General features: G+C 43.9%; 1 protein-coding gene across 8 annotated transcripts in view; it reads left to right on the top strand.

The window, feature by feature from the left end:
• Nucleotides 1-16,367, top strand: part of RASAL2 (RAS protein activator like 2) — a 163,954-nt gene that overhangs the window by 113,267 nt on the left and 34,320 nt on the right. For 7 of the 8 annotated variants that reach the window (XM_058029867.1, XM_058029865.1, XM_058029866.1 and 4 more), the window contains 2 exons: nt 3,471-3,577; nt 13,884-13,993. In XM_058029867.1, the coding sequence (XP_057885850.1) occupies nt 3,471-3,577; nt 13,884-13,993 (217 nt within the window). Of the gene's footprint in view, nt 1-1,174; nt 2,697-3,470; nt 3,578-13,883; nt 13,994-16,367 lie in introns of those variants that run through there. The other variant, XM_058029868.1, reaches the window with a different exon arrangement.

Here is a 16,367-nt window from a genome sequence, read left to right as displayed (position 1 = left end):
TCAGAGGAGGGCACCCTCACCACTGCTCCATGTAGTAAGTGGCACCTGGCTTACACAAACCTTCCTCCTGGCCTACAGAACAAGCTTTGGTGTTGCTGTGGGTGGAGAGTGGCTCAACAGGATGGGAGAAGAGACCTACCTGCATTATATCCTTGGGCAGTTCCCTCCTCAGAGGCATCTGCCACTGCACAGTAATTGGCTCAGCTAATTAGGAAATGACTGTTGCTATGTAATGTGTAAATAGTTATTTGGAGAAATACTTATTTCCCTAAGTATTACTGGTATCACCAAGATATCAGGTGATAAAAGTGACCCATTGGGATGTTTACAACTCATTTGTTTGATGGTATGGTGGAAAGTGTCCCTGCCTGGATGATCTTTAAGGCCCGTTCAATCCCAAACCATTGTAAGATTCTACAATTTTTTTGTTAAAGATTGAAATGGGGAGGAGCTGTCAGGTGGGTTTTCTTCCCTTTTGCCTTTTTTTTTTTTCCTTTTCTTCCCAGAAACAGATGGGCTGATAATGCTTTCAGGTTGTTTTGATGGATAAACAATGTGATCTGTCTGTAGGCTTGCTCGCTGAGAGTGAGCAATGCAGAAAGCACTTGTAATTTAATACTAAGCTGATGAGAGGTGCATTGATTTTTGCAGCAGGTGAAGATTATGCAAGAGTAGCCTCAAGCATTACTAGTGGAGCAGGGGAGGGAACCGTCTTAATTTTTTGCCTGGTGGTGACAGTATAGATTTCTTTCTCAAGACTCAGCAAAAATGCTGTTCTACAGGCGTCATAGCAAGTTGCTTCAGCTTTTGATTTACAGTTAATATATCCCGACAATTTTGCTGTATCTGGGTCTTCCTTTTCCTAGGGACTAAGTGTGTCTATTTGCTCTTGTTTTTTAGAAGGAGAAGAGAGGGAAAGGTAGTTTTTATTTTTAGTTCACTGCAGGCACCTAGTGAATATTTCATTTTCCCTTCCCCATTTGGTACACTTCTGTGATGGTGTGAGAAAAGAAGAAACTCATTTTACTGATGAAATGCCAACATTTTATTTGCAGAAAAGTTGGATTGCTGCTGGGGGGATGTTGGGGAGGAGAGGGAAGGTGGGGGAGCCAGGCACATTCCTTGTGGCAGCTTTTCAACTCCATTCAGTTTAAAGTTAAGCTGTTCCCCAAAGTGCCCCTCCTGCAGAACGTGTTGTGGAAAATAGTGAGGAATTAGTGCTGGTGTTTCCATTTATGACTCAGCAAAGTTAACAGAGTGTTTTAAATTACCGGGGCAGCTTTGATGTGATTTCCTGCTCGTGAGGAGCGGAGGAAGCCAAACCTCTTACGTTACTGCTTCCTAGTCAGAGTGAGATCAAAGGTGCTCACTCTAGCCCCGTTCCAATGGAATAATACATCAATCCCGTTTGCCTTTGTTACATGGACATGGGAATGGCAGAGACAATTCTTTAAATCCTGGGCAGAGCAGTACTTACAGGTGCTGCAGAAAATAAAGTTTCCCTTCATCTAGGCCAGGGAGGCAGCTGGTGATAGGAAAGTGCACAGTCAGGTAAAACTGGCAGCACTGCAAAGGCTCCTGAGCTGCTGGGACTGACGGACTCGAAAACCTTGGGCTGGACTGGCCCTGCTCCAAGTGCTTTGTTCTCCAAGGGTGCCCTGGTGGGGACTCACCCCGCAGCTCTGGAGCAGGTGATGCTGTAGCAGAGCCGGTGCTGCTCCGGAGGAGGAGGAGGAGGAGGGCTCTCCCCACAGGGCATCTCTCTCTCCTTGCTGCTCCCGCTGGCTCTGGCGGGCCGGGATGGGCTCGGTGGGTGCGGGCAGGGCTGGGGCAGCGCCCCACAGCCGGCTGTGCCTCGGTGCCACACCACACCTGTGTGTGCTGGGCTCTGCCCGGTCCCCAGGCTGCTCCCCCGCTTAGCACTCCTTTCCCCAACAGCGAGGGGCTCCATGTCAGCAGTTTGCTTTTGTTAAAAGATAAATATCTGCCGAGTGAGACACTAATACTGCAGGGTCCGGATTCCTTCGCCTCTCCTCCTCTGTGCTCCATTTTGTCAGTCTCCAAGCATCCATGGGAGAGACGTATCATAACTCTGCTGAAATCAAAATCCGGCGTGCAAAGGCATCACAAGTAATGCTATCCCTGAAGAAAGCTTCTCTCCTTTTTTTTTCCCCGGCTCTTTGGAGGAGAACGCCGCTCTCGTGGCACCAGCTGGCTGTCTCTCCCCATAAACCTTGCTTTTCGCTGCCGTGGATCAGGATGCTCAGGGAAAATTTCGGCAGCGGAGGGAAGGCGGCAGTTGGGCGGCTGTTAATAGCCTGAAAGTAACTAATGAGGATGTGCAGCCGGAGCGATTGATTGAGGAGCTGCAGTCAGTGCCGGGCGCTGCTGCTGCCGCTCCGCTCGCTGCTCCCCGCCAGGGAGGGAGGCAGCCAGGGCGCTCCGAGCGCCGCGATCCCTCCGGGGCCGCCAATGGAACTTGAGGCAGCGTCTGGCTCTTGAAAGGACAACGGCAGGAGTCAGAATGTCCCTGCCCGGAGTCACGGCTTGCTCCTGCTCTTTAAGGTTCAGAAGATAACAATGGACTTTCTGCTAGGAAGTGGTTTTTTCCCTCCCCGTGTCGGGGGGTGTTTTGTGAAGCTGGATTCTTTAAAGTCTGGCAATTGAGCTGGAGATGGGCAGCACTTGTGATAAAGGTATCTCTATGCATACATATGCATATCTAGCTCTATATAAAAATGCATAGATGTGTGTTTGTGGAGAGGATTTTAATGCTGTGTGTACTTTGTTATGCTGTTATTCCAGTATTTGTACAGTCAAAGACTAGTGCAGCTTTTATGAATATTCGTGCTCATCAGATCGGTCTGCATGGATTTAAGATGCCAAAGTCATGTCTTAGTAAGGTCATACAGCCAGAACAAGGAGAAATTGACCTATTTTTTTTTTATCTGCAGAGATATATATGTCATATTACCAGGCACTTATAAGTCTTCTGCTGGTTGCATGCTTTGAGCAAGTAGTGGGATCATACAGGACCGAACTTTGACCTTTGCTGAATTGCATTCAGCTGGGACTAAAACTGAGCTTCCCTGGGTCTTGGTTAGAGTTTTCTCTTAATTACTGCACTGCTTACATTAAAAAAATAATTCTAAAACAAAATAGATTTAAGTTCTCTGAATACTGTCTCTCAAACAGTAACAGAATATTAAGTATGGCCAGGTATTGATCTTTACCAGCACTTTTTATTTTAATCTTCCACAGTCAAATCAGATTCAGAACCTTGAATCTGCCAGTGAAAATGCCATTGTAGGTTAACAAGGGAATAAGATACAGGTAAATAGAGGTGGGTTCATTCAGCAGCTTAGTAATGCACTCAAAACTTTCCTGAGGCTCCTGTCCTAGAGAGCACAAAGCCTGACTATTCCACACCCCCGGGCACCCTTTCACCACCTTGTTCTTCTCTCCCTCAGAGGTCCCAGCAGAGAGATCTCCTCGCAGACGGAGCATCTCGGGGACCAGCACCTCTGAGAAAACCAACTCCATGGATGTCCCGAACACTTCTCCTTTCAGAGTACCAGTAAGTGTGCCTGCCCTGCACTGGGGCATTGTCTCATTGCATGGGAGGAGGACATTCAAATATCAGTGTACAGCCAGGCTGGGGGAGCCTGGGGGCAGAGGGATATTTGGTTAATATTGCCAGTAGACCAAGAGGTTTTGCTATCATATATTATCAGTAAGATTCCTGATGTATCCCTAACTTGCTCCTTTTCATTGCCTTGATGTGAATTTGCAGATAGAGAAGCATCAGTGTTAATGTAGGCAGCGACCTATATAAATACTTTTGAAGTCGCCTCCAGGGATTGCATTCCATATTCAATCCTGACAAGGAAACAAGTTCCTTTAGGTTGGTTATTTTTCCCTCTTGCCAGTGAAGTACATAGAAAATGGAAATGATTTTATAGTTTATTCAGAAGCTGATGAAATTTCTGCAGGTGCTTTAATTCCTCTTTAGCTCTTTGGGGTTTGTCCTGAGTTTGGTTGGCTGTGAGTCTGCATGAGAGCGGTTCAGTTACAGCCTGGGTTTTGCTTGGGCAGTCTTTGGTCAGTGTGTCCAGGAGCAAAAAGGCATTTCTATTATTAGACTGAAGACAAATGCTTCAAGTTAAAATGAGGTGCCCAGTAATTTTCAACAATATTTGTTCATGTTTTAAAATATCTAACTTGAATATTGTGAATGTTTTCATGCTCTCCTTTACTTTTGGCAAGCAATCTTTGTACTTCAGAATAAATCCTCCATCATGTCATTTTAAAAATAAAATTAAAAAACAGCCAAAAGATTTAATGAGACTTATTTAAATTATTCAAGTATTAAGGTTGGTCAGAGTGTATAGAATACATGGTGTTTGAAGCAACCTGTGAATTCATGATATATTGGAACGCAGAAAGAGACCAAGGAAGCAGTGAATGCAGTGGGTATCCTTACTTGGGCTCTTTTCAGAGTCACAGAATAGTGCAGATTGGAAGGGACTAGACAATCTCTAGAGGTGCTTTCCCACCTGAGCAATTCTGTGTTCTGTGAAGAATCCTCTGTCACTTCAGAGAGCTGTTTTCTGGATGGTACTTGGGGAAAAAGGGGCCTTGATCTAGTTGTATGTGAAGTTGACACAAGAATATTCTGTTATGTCAAGTTCTGAGATTTGGATACCGAGTCTATGATTCAGAGAGTTCCAGGAAGATTTCTGAACTCTGAGAGCCTTCAAAAGTCTTATCCATGCCTTCATTTTTAAGAAATTCTGTTTTCTTTGCCTTCATCTATAAGTAATAGCTCAAGCCTTTAGATGTATATGTGTTTTGTAGTAGCCTTTGTCTAACAAGTGTCAGAAGTGTTTGATGACTATCTGTATTGTTTATTTTATATGCCTCCTTTTTTTCCTCATTTTTGTACCATTCCTTTTAATGATGATCCTGTCTCTTAAGTAATGTTTTAATGGCTCTCTAATTCTTCTCTAATAGTTCTCTGATATTTCTTAGCTCCTGTTCCCTCTCAAAACAAGAACCCTGCAGAATGTTTCTCATTTCCCCTGGTGGTGTGTTGTGCTTTTAGGACTCTGGCAAATAGGCTCAGGAAGCAGTACCTGGCTGCTTTCCTTGGGCACAAACCAGCAGAGAGCTAGAAGCTATTTGTGCCACGTGGAGCTGGATTCTGCTGCTTTGTCTGCCTGACCACCTGTACACCCAGGAGCATAATGCACCCTCCTGTCCTCCTGGTGGGGACAAGGCTTCTGGCTTTGGAGGTTTTGTTCTGAGTAACCCATTTATACCCTGTTACTCCTAAATGGGGGCTGAGATCACCCTGCTTTAAAGCATGGCACCTTGTGAGCTGTTTAAAAGAACAAGCTGCAATTAGAAGTCAGCTTTCTTAACAATACAGATGAGCTCAAGCCAAAACTGCTGAAATCAAACCCACTGTTAACTTGGTAGATTGGCACACACCTAATAGGTGGCTGAGAAGATGGGGAGGAATCATGTTCCTGCCTTTGACTGATAGTAAGAATTTCCCAGCTCTCAGAAGGTGGAAAGGTGACTTGGGCACCTCTTGAAAGTCTCAGTCTTGGATCAGTGATCTGAGAAGAGCTGCAAGTGAAGGATGCAAAAGAAGTGAAGGATGCAAAAGATGGCTTCAAATTTGTGTCTATGAGGTTGTCCCTAGTTGACAGGGATTTATTCTGCATATAAAGGAGATTAACAGTAAAAGAACTTGCTTTTTTGTTTTTCCAGGCTTTGTCACCTAGAGTGCAGGCTGGAGGGCTCCAGGCAGCTGCAGCATAGTGCTGTCTCAGTGATTCTTCCCCTGGCCCTGACTCTGTGCCATACCTTGTCTACTCACTGCTTGGATTTCTAACAGAAAGCAGCTTAAGGCAGGGGACAGCTTAACCTTCTTCCATCCTGATGGAAAATTATGCTGAGACTTTCATAATAAGTTGCTTTTACAGCTTTTTAAGTTTGTCTCTCAGAGCAGCTATTTAAAAGCTGTCTTCTCAATAGGACAGTGGCTTCCAGCATGTTCTGTGCAGGTTTTTTCCTTTCAAGCACAGGCAGTGGTACTCACTCAGAACAAGGCATCTGTTTTTTTAATGCTGCTAATTGGCATTGCTTTAGCATCTGGAATTTTGATTCATCACAGCATAATTGCCTTTAAGCAAACATTTCCTTGACAATGCATTTTTTAAGTCATCTCTTCAGTGGTGGTGGTCAATGAGGGATTTATTTTTAAGGGCTGATGTGTAAAGGTTGGGAAATTTGCCTTTTTACCTCCTGCATGGGCACTGGAGGAAAAGATGTATATTTAAATGTACTAGAGTGTGAAAAGCAGAATTTCAGGATGAACCACTACATGGACCAGCATGTGCTATGTGTTGTGAGGGTGGTGAGGCCCTGGCACAGGCTGCCCAGTAAAACCTGTGGGTGCTCCATTCCTGGCAGTGTTCAAGGCCAGGCTGGATGGGGCTCTGAGCAACCTGGGCTAGTGGAAAACCCCCCATGGCAGGGGGTTGGAATGAGATGATCTTTAAGGTCCCTCCCAAGCCAAACCATTCTCTGATTCCATGATGTGTTCTGGTTATCTCCCACCAAGGGGAGTAAAGGGTATTCTGCAAATGCTGACACTGCACAACACAGACAGAGAGAAGAGCTCTTGGTGCTTGTCCTTTCTTTTTCTTCCCCACTGCCTCAAATTTTCTTATCTGCACTTGAAACATTAGTCTCCATCTAAGTTCAGCTGTGGACATTGATGTTTGACAATTTCCAGGCATGTCACGAGAGAAGGGAAGGGCACAAAAGGTGGCAAAACAGAGATGAAGAAATGTCTCTACTCACATACAGACAGATGTGTGCTGTTATAAATACATATATAGGAGAAGTAATATTTTTAATACTGGATCTTATTTGACTGAACAAGCAGGGAGGCAGAGGGAGCTGGCTCCCAGTGGGATCTGTGACGCATGGGTGGGCGAGAGAGCAGCTTTCCCTTCCCACACACACCATGTCCTGGCAGTGCCTCCTTCTCCCTGCATCCCCTTCCCTGCTGGGCCACTGTGCAGCCCCAGCAGCACTGCTGCAGCCTGGCACATTCCCTTACTGCTCTGCAGTTGGAATTGGGTAAATGTGAGGCTGTCCACATCCTCATCCTCCTGCAAGAGGAAGAGGAATCTCTAAACTCACCCTTCAGACTCGCGCTGCGCTCTCCAGTTTTGGCTCAGAGTTGTTATTACAAATAATATGATTCATCCCTGTCTGCTGGCTAATGGGGAGAGAAAGATGAGAAAGAGGCAAAGGAACAAGTGTGAATGAGACAGGAAAGCCAGAGCACAATCCTTGAAGTAAATACAATGATTTTTATAGGAACCCTGATGTAGGATACTTGCAGATTGCCTTCCTTGGTTTGTTTCTGGCTGAGGGCATAATTGGATCTATAGAAGTGCTTTCTGCCTCTTTGCTCTTTAAGAGTACTGCTAAATGGAACAGAAGACAATGCAGCCAGCCCCAGTGAAGGTCAAAGCTTGATGAGATCTCGTGGCTGCCCAGCCTCATCTTTTATGCAGTCAGCAAGATTGTTGCTTCTCCAGAGCACTGCTCTGCTCCTGCTGTGCTGCCAGGGTAGGACAGGGCTGAGCTGTGCTGCCTGTGTGACCCTGTGGCATACAAATACACATTTTTAATTCTGCATCAGCACCAATGCAGAGATGGAGTTGTTGATTTGCATCAGTGTGAGGCACCACAGCATCCCCCATGAAAAACACTGTGCTCAAATCTGTCCCCTCAATTGAAATTTACATTTTTCCTTCCACTTTCTACTCTTTACTTCCTGTGACAGGTTTGAATCTTCTCCAGTTTTTATCAATTGTCTGTGCTGTGATGCCTTAGATATGTTGGCTATTCCATGAATTCTGTGTCAGAAAGCATAAATAGGTGACTGACTATCTCCAGGGTGCTCACCACACTTTCATCCCTGTATTTATTCTGGAGTAGTGCTGCTTATAAGCTCTGTAACCTTCACAGTGTCTTGCTGCCACAGCAGATTTGTTCATTATATCAAACTTCAGTGTTGCATCAATAATGGGGATTTCCAGGCTCTGACACTTGAGGTCTGGTGGACCTCAACAGCATGAGCATTATTCTCTGGTTTGGTGTAAACCTGACCTTATCCAATTCCTTTTATTCCTTAGTTACTGTAGGGGAGCTATGAATGTACATAGCTTTAAACACTGCTCACATTCCAGTTGTCCTTGGCTTAGTAGTATTTAAATATGCACCAACTCATTTTATTCTTCACCTCCAAATCATGACTTAGTCAAGTTATGCAAAGTTTAATTAATGCATCCTCTGCAAATGAATCCTTCTGGCCCTTTTATCACTTTTCTTGCTCTTGTGTTTTTAATTCCCTTCAATTGATTCTCCAAGTTCTGGTACTGAAGTTCACAGGAATGTGTGTTACCAGTTCCTAATTGCTCCTAACCCTTTGTGTTATTTCTCTGTCCTCCCTGGCCCTCGCTTCACCTCCTAATTTAATATAGCTCAGTGTAATTAATGTGCTGTTTAACTTTGCTTGCAGATGATTAACAAGGATGTTAAGCAGAAGCAGTCAGGCCACTATCCCCACCACATCCCATTGGACCCTTCCTTCTGCCTTGATACCTTATCACTTTTTGTAATTACTCTTGTTAGATATTCCTGCAGCCATTCCTCAGGTTCATGTTACGAGCTTTAGCAAAGCTCATTTTTAATAACTTTTTTTGTAATTAGCATGTGTGCTGCGTTATCAAAAGGTGTTCTGAAGTGTTGGGCTGCATGCCAGGGAAAGAGCCAGGGTCAGGAAATCATTGCCTGCCCTTCCTGACAGGCTCAGGTGACCTGTTTCTTATCATGTTACTTTTTATCACTGTTGTTTAGTTGTTCTCCAGACAGACTTTTTACCTTTATTCCTTAATTCCTGGAGAGGGGCTTTTTAGGGTGCTCCTTCCATCTGCTGTCCCTGCTGTGGGCAGCCAGGTGCTGCTCCCAGTTGTGTCCATGCTAAACACTTTGCTGAACTGGGATCTGAAAAGCTGCTGTGGCCCTCTTGGCTATCAGGTAGCTCTTGCTTCCTCATGCATTTTTCAGTGTAATTCCCAGGGACTTGGAAATTGGATTCCTGCAGGACTTTTGGCTGCACATCATGCAGAGTGCACGCAATCCTAGGATGCATTTTATTAACAGGTGTATTATCCATGCACCCTTGTTACAGTATCCTCTGCATTTCCTTGGGTTTCTTATTACTGTTCCTAAACTTGTTCCTCCTATTCTGCATCCCTCCTGTGGCTGCAGACCATCTTTCATTGGGAAGTTGAAATTGTTATCTGGCCAAATCTGCAGTGCTGTCCCATCAGGGGAAAAATATCTTTCCTGATCCTTGCTGTTGATCAGCTTGTGTCCTGAAGCATGATTATTGCTCACTCTTGTTATTTTTAAACCTGACTAATGCAGCTACATATGTTATTCTTCCTTATATAAACACATAATCCTTTTTTAATCTTGCTGAAAAAAAAAAATTTGTCTGTATAATATCTTGTGGTGGTGAATTGGATGGGCTCATTTATAGATAGCATTAGGAAAAGTCTCCTGACAATCTGAAACGTGCTGCCTCTCATGTTAAATTGCCCTTTGGTTTTCTTATGTAACAGGGTGCATGAGGAGCTTAGATAATTTCCATTCTATTTGTTTTATACATCTATAATCCTGTCTTGCCTTTGTTCCTAAAATAAATAGTTGGTCTTTAAAATATATCATTTGTAAATCCCCCTCTTGTTGCCTTTAATCAGTTTATACTTCTGGAGTTCTGTTTTGTTCCAGCTTTCTTGCTGAGATGAGAAAATCAGAAGAGTGATGCATTAGAGTGAAAGCTACAGCAGATTTACATAACACCACTCTGCTTTTATTGGGCTTTATCCTCTGTTTGGACATTCAAACATGCTTTTTATTGTTCTGTGCCTGTGCACAAACCTCCTCTTCAGTGACATAGTGCCAGGGTTTTGGATGGTGGAACGTGGCTGTTTTAAGTCCCTGTCTTGTTCTGGATATCACCTCCAAAGTGTATCCAGGCTTGTTTTCAGCTGCTTTTCTACTGTGTGAGTGGTTCTGAGGCTTTGCAAAGGGAGTCACTGCTGATATTTTAATGCTGAGTGTTACTGGGCTCTTAAGCAAACTTCACTTCCTTGATAGTTAAATTTGCCTTCTGCTGTTGTTCTGCAAGGAATAGCAAACTTCAGCATTTTGCTGCTCATTCCTGGAATATCCTTCTAGTTTTATCTTTCCATTTTACCACCTGGCCATATTCCCCTGCTTCTTTGCCTTCCCATAGCTGTACAGCATTACTGGCACAGGACAGTGTTTTCACTTGGCTATGACATTGTTTTTTTCCTTGATAGCTGCTTGTGAACAGCTTAAGGAATAAAACGCTTCATGTCCTCACCAGGCACGTTTGTGGGGAGGCAGTTCTGCTGTCATCCACTGCCACTTGAGGGTTCTCTTTGTACCCATCCAGCCCTTCCCCTCAGAGAAGATGAGTCTCATGGCTCTGTAAATGAAGTTACCCACCTGGTGTTATTAATAATGCATTGGTGCTCCTCATCAAGAATTACAGATGTTCAAGAAGCATTGCAAGGCTCAGATGCAGTGTGTTTGTCCCCAGAAAGAACTAATGGAGGGAACAGCACTGTGTGTAAGATGGAATTTTTTTGTTGCCCATTTTACCCCACTTTTAGTGCTTTGAAACTTGCACTGATACCATTGCCTTTTATAGATGGCCGATCTGTGTTCTGGTTATACACAATTTCATTTGTTCATGGCTGAATTCACCTTTCCCTTTAGAACAGCCAGGACAATCATTATTTATTATGCATGGGCTGCTCTCCCTGGAGTGGAGAATCATCATGTCCATAGGGAGCAGCAGTCCAGGAGTTGAGTAGCTCATACTTGGGCTGCCTTTGAATTTGTCAGACAGTTCTGTGCTGCCCTGCTCAGGTTAAGGACAAAGAGCCAGTTGGCATCTTTGGACAAAGTCATCTTTTCCTAAAGCCTAAACTGCCCTCAACAGCCACCACCCCTGGGTTGGAAATACTTGGGGGTGAGAGTTTCTGTGCTTTCCCTGTGCAGTTTGAGGGGAAGTTTCCAAGAGCCTGCTGAATTATCCCTTCTCCTGTGGAGATTGTTTCTTGGCAGAGGGGGAGAGTCGAGTGGCTTCACTTCCAAATGAGATGAACAGAATTCTCAGTGGGATTGAATTATTTTTAGAGGTTGTTATCATTGGGTTTTCTTAGGCCAGTGTTTGATGCTTTTGGATGAGGTGACAAACCAGCCCTGACCTGTTCCTGATTGTGTGTGTGTGGTTGTGCACCATTGCTCTCTCCCCATCTCTCTTTCCATCCTTGTTCCCCTAAACCTGTGACTCTGAAGGCAGCTTGTACCGTCTCATTAAATGTGAACCTCAAATCTGTCTCTTGTCAACTCTTATCCTGGCCAGTTATCCTACCAAATATTTTGTACTTTTTTTTTTTTTATTAAGAACATAGTCTCATCAATTTGGGCAGTTTGGGTAATAATTTACATCTTTTTGTCTGAGGGTGTTTGTTTAAGCAGTGAAATTCTCACTGTTTTTAAAGAAGCTCCATGATGATTCTTAAAGCTCAGACACTCCATTCCATTTAGATATAAGAGCCAAACAAGAGTCAGTTTTGTGTTGAAATAAGTATTTAGGAGAAATGGCTAGACATAAGAAAAGCAGTTTTTGTCTTTTTAATGGTGCAGGCTGCTTTGTAAACATTGGCAGGGATTTCTTGTCTATAGGAGTAAAAGGAAATAAAACTTTTAGTTAGGTGGTGTTGTTGCAAATAGAAGTTTATTTTTCATCACTACATTTTTTTTTCTATCTGCACTTGGTATTTAAAAGCATTTCCTTTGGCAAATGGAAGTCAAAAAACTCTGCTCAGTTCTGGCACGTGTGAATTTTTCATGCTGCTCCCAGTTTGTCCATCTGTAAGCACTGGCCCTGCATGAACTGCCAGCACAGAACAAATACGAAAATGTTTTCAACTCTTGAGGATGACCAATAAGCACACCCTTTGTTTGAATAAGTTGTTGTCTTTAAATATGTTCTTACCCTTTTTGATTTTATTTTGGTTTTTTTGTATAGTCAACTCTGGCTAGCCTTATTCAACCCCAGATAGAACATTTGTTTCATTGGGGTATAGATTATGTTCAATTAAACCAAGAGCATGTTCCATGTTAAAGCAGTACCAATTTAAAACTGTACATGCACACAAAAATGAATGCTCACCATCTTTCTCTGAGTGTGATTTGGAATTATTCAATACAAATACTTCTGGACCCCTGCTGAATTGGGTCAGCTTTGTCTTATTTGCCCTTAAGGTGAAAAAGCCTTGTTATTTCATGTTTGCAGCTGGAGTAGACTGGGAGGAACTGGACTGAAGCCAGGGTCCAGCAGATCTGAATCCCTGTGGTTGGGTTTGTTACCTTTTATGCTGAGAGGTCAGAATATACAAAAGTGCCTTTGAAAGGGCTGTACATCCTCTACTTGAATTCCAGCAACTGCCCCAAGAGAAGCCCAGGAGCATCTATTGATTACAGGGATTTTTCAAAGGCACTTCTTCAATACCAGGACCAAGAGAAGTGCAGCATCATGGGCAGAGTGAGCAGCACACACAGCTGAAAACACTCTGCCCTTTTGACAGGACCTTTCCCCCAGCACATTGGATATTTGTGGGGTTTGGTTTTATTGTTTGGAGGGTTTTTTGGGTGGTTTTTGTTTTGTGGGGTTTTTTTGTTTTTTCTTTCTGGTTGAGGTTTTTTGTTGGTTTGTTTTTTGGGGTTTTGTTTTGTTTTGTTTTGTTTTTTGTATTTCAATATCAAGCTTTTTCTTTTCCACTTTATCAGGAGAATGTAGCAGCTTTCACCCCTGAGGAGCCTCTGGCTCAGAAACTAAAACTGAAGGGCAGTCTTAAATGTAGCACTGCCTTCAGATGCAGAAAGCAGATTCCCCTTCCTTTGTTCCCTCTGTCTCCAGAGGTTTTCAGTACTTGGCTAGACCAACTCAGAATTAGGCTGACCTAGTGTTGGCAGCACATTCCCATTGAGCAGGAGATGATCCCTGAGGCTCTCTCCAACTAGCATGCCTTTGGGCTGTGATTGTTGGGGGAAAAATTGTAATTTGAAGAGAGATTCTTTGAAGATTTACTTTATTTTTAGATCCTAAGCAGATTTTTGAATTGAGCTTTGCTTCTTACTAATACTATAACTGATATCTGAAGCCAGTGGTGTGGGAAATGCTTTGAAATTTTCTGTTCTGGCTAGCCAGATTATTGAAATTATGAATTATCTAAAGATTTAATGTGCTATATCTCAATTTAAAAGGCAAACCTGGCTGCAACTGTGGGCTCAATAGAAGCTCATAATATAAGAACCTCTGTACTTTGAAGCTCACCAAGAATTAAAAACATGGCACAGAGAGGGGAAGTAGGAACAAATACTGATATTGAAGATTTCTCCTTTTTAAATGATGATTGTGGGGTTAGGATCTCTTGTATAATAGCTGGAATCCACTGAAGTGCCCCAGTAATGTGAGCAGTGCTAATTATTGCAATTGAGGCTCTCCCCTCCTGGAACTGTCACTGCCAACCCAGCCCTGCCTTTCTTCCTGCTCCCAGCAATCCCAGTCCAGCCTGTCCTGTGGCTGGCATCAAACCTCTGTGTTTGGGCTCAGTGACAGAGCACTGGGTGGTTCATGGCTGGCATCAGTTTCCCTGTTTCACTTCTGCTCCTTCTCACTGCAGGGCTTCTTCAGCAAGCGCCTGAAAGGGTCCATCAAGAGGACAAAGAGCCAGTCCAAGCTGGACAGGAACATCAGCTTCCGTCTGCCCTCCCCCAACAACTCTGAGGACAGGTAAGGGGCAGAGCTGGCACCCAGCAGTGGGTGCACCCAGGGGAGGAGGGAAGGAAGGGGATTTATTGTCCAGCTGGCATGAGGGGGGTTTGTGGGGCTGCCTCTGTACTTTTAAGCTTAGTGTGCAGTGTACTGCTGATACTGCTGCTCCTCACAGCTGTCAAAAAGCTCAGGCTAAGCAGATGGACTCCACTACCTTGTCCTGCATCTGTTTCAAATAAGCTGCAGACTTCCAATCTTATGATACAAAACCATGGGATTGATCAGCTGGAGAGAAATTTGCCTTGCAGCATGCAGGGCTTGCCTGCAGGCCCGTGAGAGGAGGAGTTCTGTTGGTGTGAGCAGGGCGGGTCCACCAGTGCTGGCACAGCCCAGAGATGTGCAGTGCAATTCAGACCCTGAGGACCCTTGCAGTGTTGGTGTTTTGGTTATTGCAGTGTTACCACAAGGAACAGATGATCAGTTTTTCAGAAAACTGGAAAACTCAGTAATTTCTGACCATCTTAGTGCTCCATTTGGTTTATCTTTGCTTTTGCCTGGAGAACCAGGCTGGGATTGGATTGTACATGAGGCAAGCAAAGGCTCTTACACACAGTATTTCCTAACTGTTTGCAAAGTCCCTTGATTGTTTTTATTAAACATATTCTGTGTTACATTCCACAGTAGCCCAGCAGGAGAAGTAGATAGAGTGAAAAATCAGTTGGCCTGTACTCGAGGCCACGGCAGGCTTCTGTGATCTGACATTGTTCAGTGCATTTTCCCTTCCCCTTTAGCTGGGCTGCATTCATTAGTTGTACCTGTCATGCTGTGCTGCTTCAATCAATGGTGCTGCCTTCTCCATCTGAAAGGCAGACCATAAAATCACAGAGATAGCAAGGCTGTGGATGTTGGAGGTCTGTTAACATCAGGAGTTACAGAAAAGCCTGCTGCTTACCAGATGTGACTAACCATCTAGATGGCCTTGCTCCTGTAGTCCAGCCAGGCTGCTTTGATGCAAGTTTTCCCATAAATCTCTACTTTCAGAGTGTTGCAGTGTGGCTGTAATAGCAACTCAGTGAGCATAAGCTTCTTGAATAATGCCACCAGGCAATCACGTACCTGTTATTTTTACCGTTGTTTGAAAGCAGCTTTGCTTGAATTTTTGTAATGTGAAGATTTCTTTGCCATAAATAATCTGGTTGTCTTTCCTGGATACTTGCTTTTGTAGTGTCAGGGAAGCACTGTTGCTCTGGGAAAGCTAATAAATAATAGCTATAATTAATTCCTACATCTTTGGTTTAAGATATGATGTAACACACAGCAAAGCTGCCTTCCCTTAAAAAGCAGACCCCCCTCCACTCCCTTCCACTTCCTCCCTCCACAAAATTTCAACTAGACTGAAATGAAATGTGAATTTTCTTTGATGAAAATTCAAAAAAAATTCAGGAAATTCATGAAAGCACAAAAGCATAAAATCCAGGTACTTGATCACATGGTGCCATTATTGAACATAGAGCTGACTCTGAATTCATGAGGAGGAATTGCCTCTCTCTCACCTTCTGTTCCCCCCCATTCTGTTGGAGCCTCTCAGTCTGTAGCAGTGAGAACTTTGCTGTCCTGCCCTGGTGAGTCAGCCCTTTCCCATTTCAGGCAGGTGATTCTGGGTGATGTCATGGTGTTGCACAGGTTTTCAGGGCCAGGATGAGTGATAGCATCTCCCTTTTCTTGCTCTGACAAACACAAGAGCCCTGCCTTCAAAGAAAGTATTATACAGCTTTATAAATGAAAACCCTGCATGGATTAGAAGGAAATAGAGGCTGCTGTCACACTGCCTTTTCATGCTTTTGGGGTGTTTGGGACCTGTCAAGAAAGTGGAGATTTTACAGATAAATACCTCTAAAATTCTGGACTAAGGAAGATTGGTTATCCTGGTGCACATCAAGATGTGGGATACTGTAACATTGCATGCCATGCTGGATGATGACAGAGGATGGATGCTGTCTGTTCAGAGCTGATTTAAAACAGAAGGGAGTCAGGAATGCTGTAGGGAGCAGGGATGGAGATGAGTTGCAGATTTTTTTGTAATCAGATTTTCTGTTTCAGCAGAAAGCAATTGGCCAATGTACCTTTTCTGGTTTTTAACTTTATTTCAGTGTGTCTGGGTTAGTGGGTAGAGAGAGGAGAGAGTTCTGGTGCCCCTCTAGAAACATGGATCAGCATCCAGGTGTCCTGTAGGAATAAATCCATAACCTCTCAGTCTGTAATTCACATCCCTCCTGTTTCTCAGGCTCAGGTTGTTTGCTGGTGGATTTTTGTACTTGAATATGTTGTCTTTACAAGCCACTGCTGTGGCAGGACTAGGCTGTGCTCCTTTGTGAGCCAGAGCAGGTGGGAA

The sequence above is a fragment of the Melospiza georgiana genome, chromosome 9, assembly GCF_028018845.1.
Source record: "Melospiza georgiana isolate bMelGeo1 chromosome 9, bMelGeo1.pri, whole genome shotgun sequence".
NCBI classification, from domain to species: domain Eukaryota; kingdom Metazoa; phylum Chordata; class Aves; order Passeriformes; family Passerellidae; genus Melospiza; species Melospiza georgiana.
This window is presented reverse-complemented; position numbering and strand designations above follow the sequence as displayed.